Source organism: Chelmon rostratus, chromosome 9 (assembly GCF_017976325.1).
Source record: "Chelmon rostratus isolate fCheRos1 chromosome 9, fCheRos1.pri, whole genome shotgun sequence".
Classification (NCBI taxonomy): Eukaryota; Metazoa; Chordata; class Actinopteri; order Chaetodontiformes; family Chaetodontidae; genus Chelmon; species Chelmon rostratus.
Window position 1 is genome coordinate 24,550,166 of NC_055666.1, and position 19,508 is coordinate 24,569,673.

The window sequence follows — 19,508 nt, forward strand, 5'->3', positions numbered from 1 at the left end:
AAAAACAATAACTAAAGTCGGATGTTAAATTCGGTTGGCAAATCTCCAAGTTAACCATTTTAAACCATTTAAATATCAACTTTTGCAGCTGTTTGCATTGGCTTGCTTGCCCAATTTAAGATGTCATCTAGGGCAAAGAAGCTTAAAAGAAATCCAAAGTTACTGTTGATAACCATGAAAAAACGCTGGTTGGCACATTAGATGTATGCCGAAACTAATACTGCATCTTTATAATATCTGGCATGTATTTATTTATACTGAATTGTGTGTTTGTATTTGCTAGCAACAAAGAAAACCTAAAATTACATGATTTGCCTAGGAAATTTTGCAAAACTTTCTCCAGGCCAGATTAATTCGAAGATCTTACAGTTAATATTTTACAATTGAAACCAACCTTTATAAATTGCTCGTCTTATTTTTTCAGTAATAATATATCTTTTAAAAAAAACATGTTTTTTAACAGGAATATTTCGCAGCTCATAGAAAAAATATCGCCTGCCGTAAAATCTCGTTCAGAGACGCGAGGGTTTACGGTAAAGGGAGGCGGGACTAAACTTTAACCAGGAAGTTTACAACACCGGTCCGTGTTTACACATGTTGGCACGTTCACGTGGATTAGATTTTCACGATTAAAATGTCTTCAAAGAAGAACAAAAGCAAAACGAAAAAAGCAAGTGAAGGGGATAGTTCGCTCTTACTGAAGGAGGGCTCGACTGACTCCTCCAACCTGCAAACATCCAGCCATGATGGTGGAAGCTGCAAAAGTTTGAACAACAACTCATTCGCTGTCATCGATTTCATCGAAAAAGGTAAGACTTGGCTGCATTACGTTTGACAGGCTTCACGTAGTGTGGCTAAGAAACGGTACTCAGTTGTAGCGGATTCAAGTCCTTCAACAAAAGAACCGCTCTGCAGTGTGGGGATGGGAGATATGGAGGCCGTGGGTCTTGTTGCACTCAGTGATGCTGCTGGATGCTGAGAAGCTGTTCTAACTGCACAGTCTGCAGGCAAAGACAGAGACGTGTTTCTTATAGTTGCAGATTTAAAATGACACCCTGACTCAGGTGACAGCGACTTTCAGCTTTGGGGCTGTTTGAAGTGTTCATCCATGATGTCTGACAGACAAATCATGTGGATATCTGTCAAAGTTACAGTCTTTTAGGATCAAACCCATTCTAAGTGTTGAGATGCACTGCTTTAGTTTGACGTACTCTGTAGTATGTGAAGTCCTTAGACTTAGTCCTTAGTGCAAATATTTAGTAACTTTCATTGAAGTGAAATATGAATGTGGAACTCGTAATGGGAGTTTTTTTTCCCTGCTTTTACTCAAGTGACAGATTTAAACAGTTTTCCTGATTTCACGTCATATTTGTCTGTATTTTCCTCACAGCTGATGACAAAACACCCAAAAGTTGCAGATCAACTTTAGCCCAACTGAGCCTCAACTCAATGAAGTCAGCCAGCGTTTGCATCGGGAGACCAGTCCTGCTGACGAGTCCCGCAGGACAACAAGAGGTGTCTTTTTCTCTTCTTAGTAGTTTGGATGTCAGATATTACTTGTTTTTTTTAACTGGTTATCAGACAGTCTTATATAGCGCCTCTGTATGACCTAGATCAACAAACAAGACCATCAGCGAGATAATTAGCTGTTTCTATATATTATATTGGACAGACATTAAGGATACATATATTCTATATATTCTTAATGTCCATCCAATTCCTCATGAAATCAGGTGAAACAATTGACATGAATATATGAATTTACGCTGATGGCTGTTGGTCACATAATGTTGGTGGACATTATTATGATGCATTTTATGTTGGCCTTGCTACTGTGCTTTATCTTGCTGTTGGCTTATGATTTCGAAGAAATAACATCACTGGGGAATGTGGATAACGTTAACTGTCTCAAAAAATTTACTCTTACATGTAATCTAGGTGTTTGAATGGGACTAAAATAAAATTAACTTTGTTTCACCATCATTATGTTACAGTTATTCATTTTAAATAGCCACAAATAGATGCATCACCTCACCACTGTGCGTTCTGCAAACAGCTGTGTTTAAAAGTGAAAGATAGTAAAAAACTAAGTTGCTTTTTTCTTTCACTCACCTCCAAAACAGATGGGCCACAGGGGCTGCCAAAGTCAACACAGAATGGAGCTTTCTTACAGTTGCTTTAAATGTTGATTTGTGTCGCCTTTAGCTGATGCGTGATTTCTGTTCTGAGGATGAAAAACTTCCTGACCTTTAGCTGCCTGCAGCTCTGAAAGCTTTCGATAATCATTCGTCCGTTGCTGCTGCCTCACAGGTGTGTTTAGGATGGCCAATTGCCTCCTTTCCTGGTGGAAAAGTTGGTCTCCAGAAATGTGCTCAGAATAACCTCAGAGTGAAGTCAGGGCAGGAGGTGATGCTGCAGCCACTAACGGGTCCGGTGCTTCAGGCTGAGGAGGTGGTCCTCTCTAACAGGTAACCTGCATCTGGTTATCACTGAACAAAAGCTGAGGGTGCTCACTACATATTAAAATATCAAATCCACACTGTACTTCATATTATACTTTATTTAGTATATACATTATAGTAATTATGCACTGAGTCTGTGGTTCAGGCACACCAAGCTAAAAATAATGTAATCTATTACAACATTCTGCAATAAATCCATAGATCCATAGAAATTCATGAAGGTTATAATGTTAGAGGCAAGTTGTGTTTCTAATAATAACACTTTTTATCAAAGATGGTACCTTAAATATGCATTTATCACATATTTATGAAATATTTATTGCACTGTGTCACTTTGCTTAGGAATATTTTAAATCCTAATAGCCTATAGGGTTACAGGTGATAAAGTCATTGCAATATTATGCTGGAATAACAACAATGAGTTTATACCTCAAAAAAAAAAGACAAAAACAAAACAAAACAAAACAAAACCTTTTTATTGTGTCCCACATGGGTCCAGAGGCTTGAACTCCTTTATGTTGTGTATCTCAGGTGAAGGCTGCCATCTGCTGGTCAAACCTTATAACTGCAGCGCAAATGCCAAAATATCTATTATCAATGATTAGCGTTCGTTTAGATTTTATTTTTTGTTCATATTTGTTGGTGTTATTTAATCATCTTGTGTTTTGTGATCCTTGATCTTTCTTTTCATATTTTATCCAGTTCATTATGAGTCTTATATGTTTTGTAACCTATGTTTTTGTGTTTTGTGTGTTGCTGCTCCTGTAAAAGAGATGTTTAATGTCAGTACGGCACTTTCCTGGATAAATAAAGTTGTGTAATATATTCATAAAACTTTCTTTCAGGTCAAAAGATGACACACTAGAGTCAGATGAGTTCAAGAATTTCTTTCTGAGGTCTCTGGGTAAGTCAGTCACTTCTTCACAGTTGCATGTTTACTGGCACAGGAGTAAAGAGCATAAATAAATAGAATAAGATGCACTATTTTCAGGCTCTTACTCCACTGAAATGCATTATGAAACATAACTTTCCATAATCTATAGACTCAAGACTCCACGATCTGTACTTTTACCCTCTAATATGGCTCTGTACTTAAAAAAAGACAGTTTCCTGGTTTTGAATTGCTGTTTATGTTCAGTTTTAATACTGTCAGTTTCCTTTGGTGGAATAACTCCTCCGCTTTGTCTGTCTTTGCTAGTTGGGAACATCATTTTGCCAGGAAATGTCATCTCCTTGACTTATTTGGGCCGGTCATGCAGTCTCCGGGTCGAGACAATAAGAGGGGAGGACGGTGTCACCCTCCACAGACAAGCTCCTCCTGCAGGACTGGGCCCTGACACAGAGGAGTCCTCTGTGATGAACTCTGTGCTGGACTCCACGTCAGCCGACCTCTCCCTGCAGCTCAGCTTGCTCACTGTGGATGACAGCAATGCTGAAGGGGCACCAGGCACACCTGGAGAGCCCGGGCCTGCAGCCAGCACCCCACGCCGACCAGCCAACCTCCCCTCTCTCCCCTCTCTCTCCTCGCCCTCTGCTCCCTGCACCCATTCCTACAACTCCCAGAATCCTCCTGCAACGTCACCGGAGGATGCTGTCAGTCTGGAGAGCTCACTCAGCTCAGAGCAGCCGGAGAAAACCCACACAGCTCCTCCTGGTGGTGCACGGAGTACTGACACCTTCTACTGCCTCTCCTGCTCCACTAAAGTCAGCTTCAGAGACAGAGCTGCACAGGAGGATCCAGATGCAGAATCTAAGAGGCCGAAGGTCACATACAGCATGATTGGCGGGCTCAGCAGCCAGCTGGATGTTATCAGAGAGACCATTGAGCTTCCTCTGAAACACCCTGAGTTGTTCTCCAACTACGGTAGGTCAGATGGTACAATGTCATTTCATATTTCATGATATATGATGTAAAGTGATACAAACTAAGACTGAATTTACCCATAAATATCAAAGATCTAATTCCAAACTGTTTTCTATGCAGGGATCCCTCCTCCCCGTGGAGTACTTCTGTATGGTCCCCCAGGTACAGGCAAAACCATGATTGGACGGGCCATAGCCAATGAGGTTGGAGCTCACATGACGGTGATCAATGGCCCAGAGATCATGAGCAAGTATGGTCATATTTAATCACTTTTCTATCCCAGTATAAAATATGGTGCGTATTATAATGCACAGAGGTGATCTGAAGTCATAATTAAATAGTGGAGTAGTTTAATTAGCTTAACTTCAGGCGACATGTTGCTCTGTGTCTCTGCAGATTCTACGGTGAAACAGAAGCGAGGCTGAGGCAGATCTTCACTGAAGCGTCTCAGAGGTAAATCCAGCTGCCTATGAATGACCGTAACTGCCACTATCCAGTTAAAGCACTCAAGTGCAGTTAAATTATATTCATTTTGTGCAATAAAAAGTACTCACAAAAACACATGCAGCAAGCATACAAACACTGCAATTGGTGCAGTACGCTAATAATAAGTAAAAGTAAACAATTGATGAAGCACATCAATCGTCAAACTTCAGGCACAAGTCTTGCAAATATCGTGTCGAGGATTTGCAGTATGTCGTCATCCACTCGTGATTTTGGTTCTTGCGGTCAGTCGTTTCATAAATGTCTTCTCCCATTTCACTGGATTTACAGACAACCTGCGATCATCTTCATTGACGAGCTGGATGCTTTGTGCCCAAAGCGAGAGGGAGCGCAGAACGAGGTCGAGAAACGAGTTGTCGCTTCTCTCCTCACTCTGATGGATGGGATCGGTTCAGTGAGTGTCCTCTTTTACTCCGCAGCCATAATGCATCCTAACACACGTTGATTTTTAGGTTTAGACAACATTTCAGGGCCGTTACCACCGTCTGTGTTACGCAGTTTCTTTCATTTTGTGAAATGAAAACGTAATGACAACAGCATGCAGTGTGTCCTGTGTCGTTGGTGGTTGCTGCTCTGAGGAAAACAGAGCATTTCGGTTGTCCGCGACAGCAGCGGCCACAGCAGTACCACTTGGAAACACAAGGGGGGATTTAAATGTCTGTCTCCACTTGTTGATTAAAATAATTATCAAAATAGTTGCAGAATAGTGATGTCAGTCGTTTCTGCCGTACTTCAGACTTATAAACAGGGTGGTGATAGAAGCTTCTGCGTGTTATTTTTTTATTACTCGGCCAGCCGTTACAGCATGAAATGAACAGCAGCGTGTCTTCTTATTCCATCAACCAACAGTCCGTTTGCATCAGTATCATTATTACAAGAGAGGTGTGCTTTACATTGACTGTGCTGATTGCTTGCTCAGCATTCACAGGACTTGAGGATATGGCTCTCTGCAGCCGAGCGTGGCTCTGTCGGGAAATGTCCTCATTGAAAATGCAGATTGTCATGCAGAAACCATCTCTGCACGCTGGACGCCCTTCAGACGCCGTGGGTTGTATCTCTGGGGTGTTGTTTGTCCTCTGAGCACTCTATCAGTGCCTGATGAGAAAAAAGATGATTCCCCCCCCCCCCCCCCCCCACACACACACACACACACACACACACACACACACACACACACACACACACACACGCACGCCCAAAGGGAGCCTGGGAAACAAATCACCTAAGGTTGCCATGACCTGCCAATTTGGCATAACTTTATCAGCAGAGCACATCTCCATGTGCCCAGGCAGATTTAGATTGGTGATACGACACAGAGCAGCTCCCTGCCTGCACCCCAATCATGTCTGTTTTCCAGACCAGATGATCCAAGGTCATCAGCACTGATTGGTTTGAGGAATGCGGAGAAAGCACTTCCTGCCCCCTCAGCATTCCTGCTTGCACTATAATTTATTTGTGTTTAAATTCTCCCTGCGGTATTGAAAGGCTGAAAAATAAATTTCTCATCTTGCAGGCAGAGCACCCCGAGAAACACAGGACTGACACAGTTTAGCATCACACCAGGGTCAAATATTCTCTGAGGCTTTATGAAACGCAACTGGATGGAGTTACAATTGCATGGTCATGAAGTTAAATACAAGGCTGTTTTATTTAGCTCCTGGAGAGTTGATATTGATGACTCAAAGCAACAATTTGCATGTAATTTCGCCTTTGTGTCTCAGCCAGCACAGAAGATTTGACAGTGGTAGTTTGCAGTGTACCGGCAACCATCTGTTATTTTTACACTTTAATTTTCATAGTTTTGAAAAGCAGCCCCACAGCTACCACAGCTTTGCGAGTGTACAAACACAACCGAACCTCAGTTGATTTCACTGAAAAATGAACACTTAGTAACACTCCAACGACGACTGTGAGGCCTGGAGGAAGCACCTCTGACAGATTGTAATCCGTTAGATATTGACCTTGTTTGAAGGAAAACACAGCCTGGCATGAGCTGCAAGACAACAGGCAGAAACACACAATATTCGGTGTACTTTTAATTCAGTATCTATGTTTATTTAAAGCTGCACAGTAAAATACAACCATAATTTTGAGGACAAGATTAATCTCTGCTATTTTTACTTCCAGGAAGGTCACTCAGGTCAGCTGTTGGTCCTGGGGGCCACAAACCGGCCCCATGCCCTCGACCCTGCCCTGCGTCGACCAGGACGCTTTGACAAGGAGCTGGAGGTGCGTGCTAACACACACGGCAGCGGAAGCAAAAAGACTGTCCTTGTAATAGTAGTATTAGTAGTAGTAGTATAGTGGATTCTAAATGAGTGAACTTTGTGCTCTACAATCTGTTGTTCTGCTGATTTCATGATGGCAGGTGGGAGTTCCTGGTGCTGACGAGCGTGCAGATATTTTGCAGAAGCAGCTGAGTTTCGTACCGTGCAGCGCCACCGCAGAGGAGCTGACGCAGCTGGCCGACGCCGCTCATGGATACGTAGGAGCTGACCTCGCAGCTGTTTGCAAGGAAGCAGGCAAGGAAACACTGTCCCACCGTCATGTAGAGAGTCAAAACGCTTTGCTTTTGTTTCCTAGTTGTAAAGAAGCTGATGGCATCCAAAAGTTTGAGGGTTGGTAGCATGTAAATATTCCCACATATCTTTCCCGCCTCACCAATAAGCCAAAAAAGGCAAATTTATTGGATTATTGGATAACCTTTTTAATGCAGCATGTCTTTAGTAAGGCCTTTAATCAGGTGCATTTGAATTTAAGTTGAGTAGACTGTGACAAATATTGTTCCCAGAAATGGGTCGTAAATCTACGTTGTAAAAATGCCACGGGAACCAAGAACATCCAGAGCTACTCAGACCCGTCGCGCTGCTCTTTATTTTGATTTCTTCTTTGCACTTCCCGAAACCAACAGAATTTGGGAAACCAAAACAAAGTCGTGCATGGCAGCTGGCCCAGAAATGCTCACCATCTTTTAGCAGTTCGGTTTGCCTCGTGGGCCAACAAACAACAGTTTGTTATTGAGCTTTAGGTGCATTTCACCTTTTTGTCCAAACCTCACAGGGTCAACCATCCTTTGATATTTGCCAAAGAGGAAGTTGGGAGTTTCTGTGGTGTTCAGATCCCAGTGAGAGAAACCGCTGAAACCACCTCTTGTTGTGAAATTCTTTTGCCCCCTCACCCCTGATGCCACAAACCAATCCACCTCGCATCCCGTGGACGAGCATTTTGGCTCATATACACTATGTGTGTGTGTCTGCATGGGCTTGATTGTGGGCGTGATTGTACGAGCACATGCACATTTGTTTTTCTGTGTGCGACCCCGTATGCCTCCTGGGTGGCATACGGGGCCTGGGGTATGTGGCATATTGCATTTCCAGCTGAGGAGGGAGCCGAGGCTGCTGCGCGGAAGCGCTCCGGCGAAGAGCGTGATTTACTGTCCGCAGAGGACCAGACGTGACTGGCAGTGTTTTCTGAGAAACCTCCTCACGCCCCGGAGGGAGACAACAACCTCCCTAACCCTGTTTGACTCTGCTCGCTGCCACCAAAATCTCCAAAAATCACTAGACAAACAGAGGCCCTCGCCAGTAGGCCACAGCAGAATGCATTTAGACTGCATTTAATGCTTCAATCTGTCTTTATTTCTTTCTGTCTGCTCATGTGATGATGAAATGCAGTACAAATACCATGCAAACTAAAACAGATTACAAATACAGCAAGGCCTGGGAGGTGTGTGTCATTAGAGGAGCCCTTGGCTTTGTGCAAACACCAGCATAAATGCTACCTAGCAGTCTAACATTTAGCTATTTTTTATTTATCTATCTTAGCTATATTTAGCTTTTAGTGCACATTCATACAGAATAAGTGGCGAATATCCATCACTGAAGGAGGAGGAGTTGTGTTATGCCACGTTGTGGCTTCAGAAGAGGCTAACAAAGCTCACAGTTGAAGTAATAGTGTTCATAGTATAAATGTGCAACTGCTAGCCACCACCAACTCTAGTTTCTGATGCTAATCATAAGCAACACATCAGAACAGTCATGGTTAGCTTAGCAATACTGCTGTGAACTGACTAAAACTGCGACAGCACCATTTGTTTGTTGTGCACACCTGATGACCTGCTGTATTTGAGTGAATGATGTGTCAGCACTCTGATTATAGAATTTGCAACCCTCATGTTGTTTAGTTGTATTAATATTCAACTACATGTGTTTGCATTTTAGGAAAATGGCTCATAGACCAGCTTGCCCTCAAGTCTCTGTCCGTCAGTCTTGTTAAGATTTAAATATGCTGGATTTGTATATTTTATACATTCATGTACTGCACAGCGTAAATCAGAGATGAAAAGTTGTAGACGTGGTGACAGTATGTTATGAACTGTGTATGTGTGCATGGGGATCCACCCTCATCAAGTCCCTACAGACACACACACACACACACCCACAAGTTGATATGTGTTTTTTCCTTCTTTGCTTTCATTGAAAGGAACAAAAGCTGAAGAGGCACAAAAACACATCAAATAGGAACTGCAGTTGTTTCCTTTTGCTGCTCAGGTAACAATGAGCTGCTGGGGGAACATGCGCTCCGACGCACCACTTCCTGTAAAAATAAAAATGGGGGGACAATATTGCGACGGCGGCGACACGCGAGGGTCTCGCACAAGATCCCCACCTTGCACAGCTGCAGAGAAGCATGCACACATACACACTCACAAGAAGCGCGTTGCGGTGGGGGTTTCACATCCTGCCTTTAGCACAATACCAACCTGCTTATAGATCTGAGAGTAAAACTATTTAAATCAATTCTTCATCTCTGGAGAAAGGCACAGGCTGTTCAATGTGTGCGCTTTTTTTTCCCTTTGTGAGCATGTTTGTGTGTGTGTGCATAAAAATGGGTGGAAATCTTGATGTCATTAGGGAAGTTTTTGTTTGTCCAGTCTGAATTGCACCGAGCCCCAGAAACAGCTTCTCGACGACAGATGTGTTATATAATCAGCACTTGATTGCAGTGGATCACGGATCAGGCAGTTTTGAATGCAGCGTCATGCAAGAGCACACTCATACCAGATCTATTAAAGTCTGTTTCATCGAGGTCGCCTCAAATCACTTTTAAGCCTCCTCTGAGGGCACAAATTATTCTGGAAGTCTGCGCTTAGCATCACGTGCACCATCCGAGGGGCTCCAGGTTGATCCGTTAATGAAAGCTAGGATTTTTAAACCTGGAGAGGAAACAGAACAGGAAGTCATTCACGTTTGTTTGCTGTGAAACGAAAGAACCAAAATTACAAATTTTAATGAAGAAAGTATAAATCCAGGTCAGAGGTCATCATCCGTTGTTTGCATGTTGTCTATTTCTTCTTTAAAAGGCATACAGATGTGTGACAAATGAAAGGATAAACCAACATAAAGTGTCTTTAAGCTGCTGGTCCATCACAAACTTCCATGTGTCCACTACAGTCATGTAAATAGTCGGTGTAGGTTCATTGAGATAAGCAATAGGTGGCACTAAAATGCATCCCCCATGGAAACCTGCCGTCCCGTCCAACATCAACGGGCAGGCCGTGGTCCGGGTCCAGACCGAGACTCAGACACCGTCCTGTCCACACAGACCCGTAACTGATAACTTATGGAGAATTATTATATTTTGACAGAACGTTTCTGTGTTGGCCAGTGCAGCATTTCTAGGAAACTACTAGCTACTCGGCCAAATCTGTGCATTTTGATAAGCATTTCGTCAGTGAGTGAGACACACACATGCACACACACACACACACACACGCACACACACACACACAGACGCACAGAATCACAGACATACAGATGGACAACATTTGCAGAAATAAGCGAGTCAGAGAAACTTTCTTTGACACAACATGCTCTAAAAAGAGAAAAGTAGGTACCGACAGCAGCTTTTAATCCAGAATGGACAGAGTCGTATATGTTCATTCTTCCCACCGGCACTTCAAAAGCATAATGTCTCATATGTTCCAAAAATGGGGTGGTTATTATTATTAAAAGCAGAAATGGTAAACGCCAGTACAAGACAAATTTTGAGCGAACATACTCACTCAAAGCACTGAATCAGAACTCAAGTCAGACTTTATGATGCTTTTGACCCCCCAGCCCTTGATGTGGCCCCTCGTTATTGGCTGCAAGTCTGGAAGTTGTGAGAAATTGAACCAACGAGTGATTTTGCTTTCTCAGATTGTTTCATTAGATGAAAGACGTCAACATGCTTTTGTCTGTTTCGAATTTTCTTCTTAATTCCTAAGGGTTGGTCGTTTCATGACTCACTAGGTTCATCCTGTGACCCCTCATGAGGGTTTTGACCCCAAGATTGGGAACCATCAATCTAGTGCAGTAGGTCCTGACCTTTTTCTCTTGTGACCCTTTAAAGCCAAGCAATGCCCACTTGTAACTGCTCGTCATAGTTGTGTACAGCAGATCTATTGTAAATGCATTTGTGTAGCAGAAACTTTTGGTCTTCTTAACTATTTTGTCAATATGTTGCACTAATCACTTTGGGAACCACTGCTCTGGATACCCTCAGAATTTAAGTTAGAGTCATTTCTGGTGGTCTGATAATGTTTGAAGGTATAAAGGCTATGGAAACAGTTTTTGCAGCAGAGTAATGGAGAAGTTAAATACAAGCTGAATTACTGTACAAGTATCTTAAACTCTTTATTCAAAGTGCAGAATTTCATTCCATCACAGCTTCACTGTTCATTGCTGCAGGAGGAAAGGTCAAACCCACTGAGGCTGAACTGTAGTAACCCTGAATGAGGACCTCTAGTGGACAAATGAGATATTGCTCAGAGGGTAAAGAGCCAAGCTCGGCTGCAAGCAGTGAATGAAATGTCAGCGTGGAGGCCAGATAGACTGACCTCCATTCAGATACGCTGATCTGAATTCTACCAGCACAGTGAAATGGAGAAAAGCCACTCATGGCCTATTCAGCAGCTTCAGAAAGCTACTAACTAACTCCTAGCTGCTAACTTTTGTTAGTCATACATTATACAACAATGTTTTAATATTAGATTTTACAAACCAAAATCTGCATAAGAGCTGATCAACAACTAATATTTTGCACCTTGATCACCATTCCACTGAATGTGTGTCCTTTTTATCTTTATAGAAAGAACAACTCGTCTGTACAATGAAGATTGCCCACAACCCAGGAAAACCTTGCACAGTAATTCAGCTATTTAATAAGAGAGAAGCACAGATAACATTACATACCTTTTAAAAGGAAATTTAAATAGTGCAGGAACAGTAGAGTTGTGTGTTACATTACCAAACGGGGGGGGGGGGGGTCACAGGATAAATTTGAACTCATTGAAGGTATAAGAGAGCTGAAAAATATTTCTCATAAGCAAAATTACAGTTTTCCTGACTTTCCTCTTTCCTGGATGCTTGCAGGCCTCAGCAGGCCTCTAAAGATCAAGATGAAAAATCACTCTTTAGCCAACCGATCACAGTAATGAAAATGTGCACATTTGAATCAATGTCGAGATAAAGTGATAACTGACTGCTGAAGAACCTGTGAATCTGTTGTGTATACGGCACAGATTAGTAGAAGAAGAAATGCACACATTAGTCGACGTGCTGATGCAAAGAATAAAGAGGCAGCCAACAAAAAAGTGTCGTATTTATATTTCTGCACGATCCCTGAAGAGATTTCCTCCGATATAACCCCACAGGCACTCGTTTCTTCTGATCTTATTTCCCCAAACGTTACGTTGACCCTGTTCCCAGCTAAGCGCAGATTACACAAAACAGCTTTTTATAATGAATCCCTCTAGGTGTTTTGTGTGGTATTGGAAGCTATCATGTGGTCTCGTGGAGCCTCGCAGACTCTGGGCGTCTCTCTGTCGTCCTGTTGGCGTTCAACTGATCCCGGTGCTAGCAGATGACTCATTTCCACAGTCTAAACAGTGCAAATTGTGTGTGTGAGGGCGCACGTTTGCAGCAGTGTGTATGCGTGTGCGCGCTTGTTTGGTTTGTGCCACATCCGGACACACTGTTTACAGGCCTCTCTAAACAGGGGAAGCCCACTGGAACAGAAAGGGCCAGTAAAATTGATTATGCGGAATAATAAACACACAACTCCGCACCCTGTCATCTGAAACCTTCTCGGTTAGCCTCTGATTTGACGGCAAAGATCAGGCTCAATATATTTAACATCCACTTCCCCGTCTTAGACTAAACGGCCTAAATGATTTACTCGGTAATTGTGCGAAGTGATTTGGCTAGCACACTTCAGTCCTCCAAACCTAAACACTTGCAACACCGTGTAGTAAGGAGGAAGAAAAATGGTGTCAAAAATGAGCTGAGTTTTGTGTGTTTGACATAAATTCCGCAGTAGAAGACTAAATGGGCCAAACACTGCTAAATGCTGGCTGATGTTTACAGCGGCAGCCTTGCCTTATAAAGCTCTCTTCCCAACTCGTTTGTCCTTTTAAAGACACTTCAGGAATTTCAGGACAGGTCACATAAATATCGGTCGGATCAGCATGTGAAGTTTATTTGAGGGCTCTGTTTATAAAATCCGGAAATGTGCTGCTTGTACTCCTTAACCCCGGCACTTACCTTTACTCAGTGACAGCTGTGTGTGTGTGTGTGTGTGTGTGTGTGTGTGTGTGTGTGTGTGTGTTCTGAAGCATGTACTGTATGTGTGTGTGTATGCCTGCACACATTTTCCGCATGTTTGGAGTGTGTGAGCCCGCGTATTTGTCTCCGTCATCTCTGCGTGTTCGTGTGTACGCGTGTGCACTTTAAGAGCACGTATTATTGCGGCGTTTCAGCTCCGGGAACAGATGTTGGGTATTGTAAATACAGGTGCAAAGAGTGTTCCGGAAGCCGAGTAATGAAAACGTTCCTGCGGTTTTGTAATGGTGTAATGCCCGAAGTATTTCACAATTCATCTGAGGACAGCGTCGCCGGAGCGCTGCTGCTCGAGCTCGTGGGTGTTCGATGCAGCACAATGCGGCATAATGCTACACACGGCCCTGATTCTCCCCTGTTGAAATGTGGAATGCACTGCTGAAGTGCAGATGGACGTCTTTTGACACACCTTCCTAGCCTCCTGGGTGATGATTTGCTGTCTCTGACAATGGAGCTCTGTGAGGTTTCCCTTTTGAAGTCCTCTTCTGCAACTTCACCTCCGTACGATTCCTACCTCATTTTTTTTTTCTTCCTCCCTGGAAGTTGAGGTCTCAGATGTTGCACTGAGCACACTTACAGTTACATGAATGAAACACATATCAGTTAAGTTTTCCTACATGATGCATCTACACAGTGTGCACAACACAATACAGTCTCCTATAGTGTTATGAATAGTATATTCATGGAAAGAGGAGCCATAGTGTGAATTTTTTGAGACTGACATAATTGAGAGGCTTTAAAATGTAAAAATTTGAGCAAAAAAAAGGTTGATATTTGTTTTTCAACATAAACTCATAATCAACAAATATAATAAGGATCCCTTAAATTAGTTGTCTTCAGAGAAGGTGGATAAACTAATTGTTTTTAAACCACTGAAAATGTATCTGTGGCGTTTTTGTACTGCAGCTTCTGGTCACTTATCCACTGACATATATGCCTTTATTGAAATGTCTGTGATAGGCTAACATGGAACAGTAACATCATAACATATGGGATTTGGACAGCCTCTTTCTCAGGGTGTAGGTGTTGTTTCAGCATTGGGGGGTGCACATATTCAGCGAGGGGTCTGGTGGTCCTCCCCATGAAATGCTGAGCAGCCAACACTTTCCTGCATTCTGGTCAATGTCTATGCAGCAGGTTGAACATCTGCATCAATTGATGGTGGACATTTCTTTAGTTTTGAAAAGGAAAAACTGTCTTAATATCGGACCTCCTCCTCCTTTTCCTTTCTGGCTCCTCTGTGGTTATCAACCGAGCTCCTTTCTGTTTTATGGCAGATTGCAACCTTTGTTTCTGAGCATGTTCTAAATGTCACTCCAAAAACTCTGTGCCCCTTTCAAACCTCAGTGTAAAGAAAATACTGAAGTTCAAATGCAGTTTCGTACCAAGAGCAGCTCTGTAGAGGCATCGCACACCTGTCACACACGTAGCTGCTCGTGCATCTTTTGCAGAAAACTTACTGAAACTGCTTCCTGCTGTCTTTTGTTCCCCAGTTTTGTTGCTGAAGAACTGCAAAGTTCAGTCGGCTCTTTTTGACAGTTGGAGTACCTGGAGAAAAGATCTCAGATGCTTGGATCAGCCTTGTTCCTGATTCTAAGCCTGTGCCGGTTCCTGAGGATCAGCTTTGGGCATCCCGAGGCTGCGGGGGTGTTGTTTTGCATTGTTGTGTTGACGAGTGCACATATATCTGCACGGGTAGGACAAGAGTACTGATATTAATTATCTTTAATATGAATAGTTTTCGTGTGCAAAATTATGACAGTACTCTGATGTGGACACAAACAGAAGCTCCCAGTCATTACCTTGAAGATTCTCCCCGTGCTGGTCAGCATATCATCGTTCATGTCTTGAAGGCATTTGTGGTGTCATCACAAGTTGAATATCTCTGAGTATAATGCTTTGTATTCAGGGGTTTGATTCTTTAGTAGCTCGGGCCAATTTGGTGCGAGGGTCAGCGGAGGTGACCCCTGAGGAGAAGGCCTTGATTTGTGGGAAGATCTGTTTTGGTCCCACATAATTAAGACCATCCCTGTTGAAAAACCACAAATAACCGTTCTCCTCTCTTCTCCCTGGCCAGCTTTAACTCTGCGAAATGAGTTCTTCTGTCTCTTCCATACCTAGTTTGGGCCTGAGTGTGATGTTTTGCAAATGTGCATTCTTGTACATTTAGGGGGCCCCTTTTTCTCTCAATTTCCGCTGGGTCTCTGGCGAATTCGAAGCATTCTGGAAAGGAGGAGTGCAAAAAAAAAGAAGAAAATGAGTCCACATAAGGTTCAGATTAAATTGTGTTGTGTTGCCTCTTTTTTTTCCTCCTCCCTTCCCATCGGATGTTTTCATAACTAAACCAAATGTGTGCTTGGAGTCAGCCAAGAGCAGTCAGGAGAGAGAGAATCCCTAAAGCAAAATGTTAAAGTCACATCGTTGAATCGAGTTTCCGCTGCCCTCTGGGCGTCCAGGCTGGACTCAGAGCTCTGTGGCTTATGAACCCTATTTCCCCTCTGGTCGGGCTGTTGCTCTGTGAGGCTTTTCATTACTGCTGGCAAAGTGCAAGATTCAGTTTCAGATGATTACTGATGAAACATTTATCAACATTTGTCAGCTGCGTTTTTCAGCCCCAGGCTTTTATGCAGCCATTCTATTGATTAGACCTCTAAACTAACTGTCAGTCTACGCTTGCTGCTATAAATTATCATCTAACTTTATGTGCTGCATTGAGGATTGAAATCTAGAGGTACAACATTTGCAGAAATTTAGTTTCAGAGTTTGCAAGACCTCCAAATTTGTTATGGAGAAAAGCCAAAAAAGCAAAGTTTTTACTGTGATAAAGTATCATGTCTCAGCCTTGCAGAGGGCCTAAAGTGCTATACCTTTTTCTTATAAAGCTGCATGTGCTTTTGAGCAGATGGTTGTAGATTTTTACTTTTTTCTTTCTTAAAACTCATCAAAAAATGTTTCTTTTTCTTTTTCTACATTTGGGATTTCATGTGATACAATGCAAACATCCTATTTTTTTGTTCTTGTTAGTTTAACTGTAGCTAACTGTATAAAAGCTTCATACTAGATTAACGTACTGACGTGTCCATGAGGAAAATGAAAAGGTTTCTTCCCATGTGGGTTTTCTTCATATGCTCTGGACACAGCATGTCTTTTAGAACATGATCTCAGGTTTTCTCTCCTGTTCAACCATCCTCTGAGCACTGAAGGAGCCTCAGGTCCTCCACCCTTCGCAGGGCAGGCAGCTGATGGTTTGGGGTTAGTGCATATGGTGTTGTGGCTGGTGCTCCTCATCTCCCTCCTCGCCCCAGCTTCCTTCCACATCCTGTCCTGTCTTGCCTTGTCCCCTTCCACTCGGACCAGATGTTTTTGTGCAGTCGAAGCGCCGCTGGTCTGAAGCATTAATGCAGATGAAGAGCTGAAGCAGCAGCCAGGTGGAACGATGGGATGTTTAGACCTCTGGGGATTGAGAGTGAGGAGGAGGAGGAGGGTGGGTGGACGGGGATCGAGAGTGAAAGAGCGAGAGAAAGACATCATACACCAGGGAGCCGGGACTGGGGAACACATTGACCTCAGCTTGGCGTGCTCACGGGAGACAAACCTGCTTGCTTTAATTGAGTTTCTCCTACTCCTCCTCTTCTCTGTCTGTCTGTCTCTGTCTCAGTCTGTCTGTGTCTCTCTCTGTCTGTCTGTCCCTCGCCCGGTCACAAGGGTCCTGGAAAATATAAACAGGATGCAGTCATGTCTGATCGTAAATCCCCTCTCGTCTGCTCCCTGGCCCCCAGCCCTGGACCACGTCCGTTCCCCTCCAGCCCTCGCCACCCCATCTCCTGCCCAGACCGCCCCCCCCCCCCTCCCCTTTTTTAGCTCAGAAGATGAAGCCAAGTTTCTGTGTGTGCGTCTGTGTGATGTGTGCACATGTGCATCAGGAACGGTTGTGTGTGTGTAATATACTGTTACCCAAGTCTGGCGTTGGAAACGTGGTTGTGGGCTACTTTTGGAACTAGTAATCATTGTCCACATTTAGCATGTAATTCACTCAAAAAGGACCTGTCCTCCCACCTGTAGGGGTTAAATCTGCACAGCTGGATGCAAGCTGATTCACACATGGCGTTTCCTGCATTGTCGCAGCTCTACTTTTATGCCTTTCTCACACATTCTTCACTGCCTATTTGGTAATGATTGCATGCAATATTGCAACCAGACGTACCTGCAGACCCTGTTTTTCCGTAATGTGAATTGGAGGAAATTACAAGCAGAAACGATTCCCTGTGCACTTGATTGATTCTCTCAGCAGTTGCAAATATTTGTGTACTGTTGCAGGCTTCTATCAAGGTTTTGCTATGATTTTGGAAACTCTTTTGGGGAATGCCGCAGACTCACCTCAAACATGAAATAACATCCTGAGAACAATCTGCAGAAAAGTTCTTTAATCAATCTCCATTTCCCTCTCTGACAAAGATAGCAACTCGAGTGGTTGTTGAAACAGAAGAGCTAGAACAGGAAGGTCATTGATTTAAATCTTCTTATTGACTGTGAAATACTGGAAGGAGAAAAGGAAGTTCCTGCAGCAATGCATACATGGCTTCCTTTTAGCAGCTGCTTGGTGTCCAACAATAGAAAACCAAGCAGTTTTTCTGGGCAGATCCCCAGTGACGGATGGTGAATGGTTGCTGAATGAAGTTGGAAAGTCAGAAGAGCTGCTGGTTTCCTTTTAATAATATCCTCAATGTACTGCAACATAGAAACACTTGGAGCTACTGGATAATGTTGTGGATAGTATAGGTTTGCACATGGCCGTGGCCAAATTACTTCAGCCTGATTTCTGAGGAAATCCTCTCTCACTGGCATGACGTATGGCTCTAGATACAATCTTACCTATGCACTTAATGGGCTGCTCCCACCTACAGACTTAAAATCTGGGACAAAGATTGCATGCTAATCATTGTGAATGCTACCTGACATCAGAGCCTGGCACTGCCCGCTGAGCTGCAGAGACGTTCAGCGACACTACAGGCGCAAGTTGAGAAAAACTTTATGCAATTGTCCTCAGATGCAAAGCGTGCAACAACCAGGCGAGAGCCAATCACGCTCATTTAAGAGCCAGGTTGAACTCTTGGTTGTCTGGCATAGAAGTTCAACGTGGCTCAACTTTTGCTGGACTGCAAGACGATGTCAGCCAGAGTTCCCACCTTGTTCTTTATTACAAACTGCCTTTAAGCCTTTAAACACATGGTCCTGTCATTCAAACAGGACTTCCTGCGTCATGTTTCATGTCTCACCGGTACATAAAACAGCACTCCTCCTACCAACGCACTATGAATTTTATACTGCAGGGATGATTTTGGTTTTAGTGCCCAGTTAACCACAATTGCTATGGAGAAGAAACCAGTTAAGTAACTCAGAGCTGTAGCACATGCAGAACGGCATGTAATTTGAACAAAATGCTGCGTCACTGGTGCTGAACCCAGAATCCAAAAGGAACCGTATTTAAACGGCCGAATGTTTCTACAAAACATAATCTTTAGCTTAGCTCGCCATTAGCGGTGCACGCAACATAATTTGAAGCTTTGTAATTGCACGTTTTGTTGTTGACTTCTTCCCATACGTGCACACAGGCTCGTACCTTTCACTTGTTTTTTTTCAATCAAAGAACTACTTCTGACGCAGCTGCCCATCTTTTGTTCAGACGCCTCAATCAGAAGAGTTTTGTGTCCATCAAAGTCTTGGTAGTGCTCCAACTGCCAGTCACCTCACGTTATTCATGGAGAATGAGACTTTTACGTTTGGAGCCCTGGATGCACTTCACAGCTTTTTTTCATCGCGGTGCAGGAAGAGCATGCATGTTTAATAACCCCTCCTGTGAATAAATACAATCTTTGTGTGACTCCTGCTTTAGTATTCTTCTGCTAAGTATGTGTTATGTGTCTGTCCTCACTCATCACCTCCATTTTTTGCAGCGGCGTCTGTTCCCAGGTCTTTCTCCTTCAGATCACTCTGCTATGACTTCTTTTGCAGGACAAA

At 43.3% G+C, this 19,508-nt stretch overlaps 1 protein-coding gene across 1 annotated transcript in view; it reads left to right on the plus strand.

The window, feature by feature from the left end:
* Positions 1-575: 575 nt before the first annotated feature.
* spata5 (spermatogenesis associated 5) overlaps positions 576-19,508 on the plus strand; it is a 108,167-nt gene continuing 89,234 nt past the window's right edge. The window contains exons 1-10 of the mRNA XM_041944059.1: positions 576-809; positions 1,391-1,515; positions 2,311-2,468; positions 3,308-3,366; positions 3,661-4,326; positions 4,447-4,576; positions 4,723-4,779; positions 5,101-5,224; positions 6,958-7,059; positions 7,199-7,352. Of these exons, the coding sequence (XP_041799993.1) occupies positions 635-809; positions 1,391-1,515; positions 2,311-2,468; positions 3,308-3,366; positions 3,661-4,326; positions 4,447-4,576; positions 4,723-4,779; positions 5,101-5,224; positions 6,958-7,059; positions 7,199-7,352 (1,750 nt within the window). The 5' untranslated portion in view covers positions 576-634. The remainder of the gene's footprint in view (positions 810-1,390; positions 1,516-2,310; positions 2,469-3,307; positions 3,367-3,660; positions 4,327-4,446; positions 4,577-4,722; positions 4,780-5,100; positions 5,225-6,957; positions 7,060-7,198; positions 7,353-19,508) is intronic.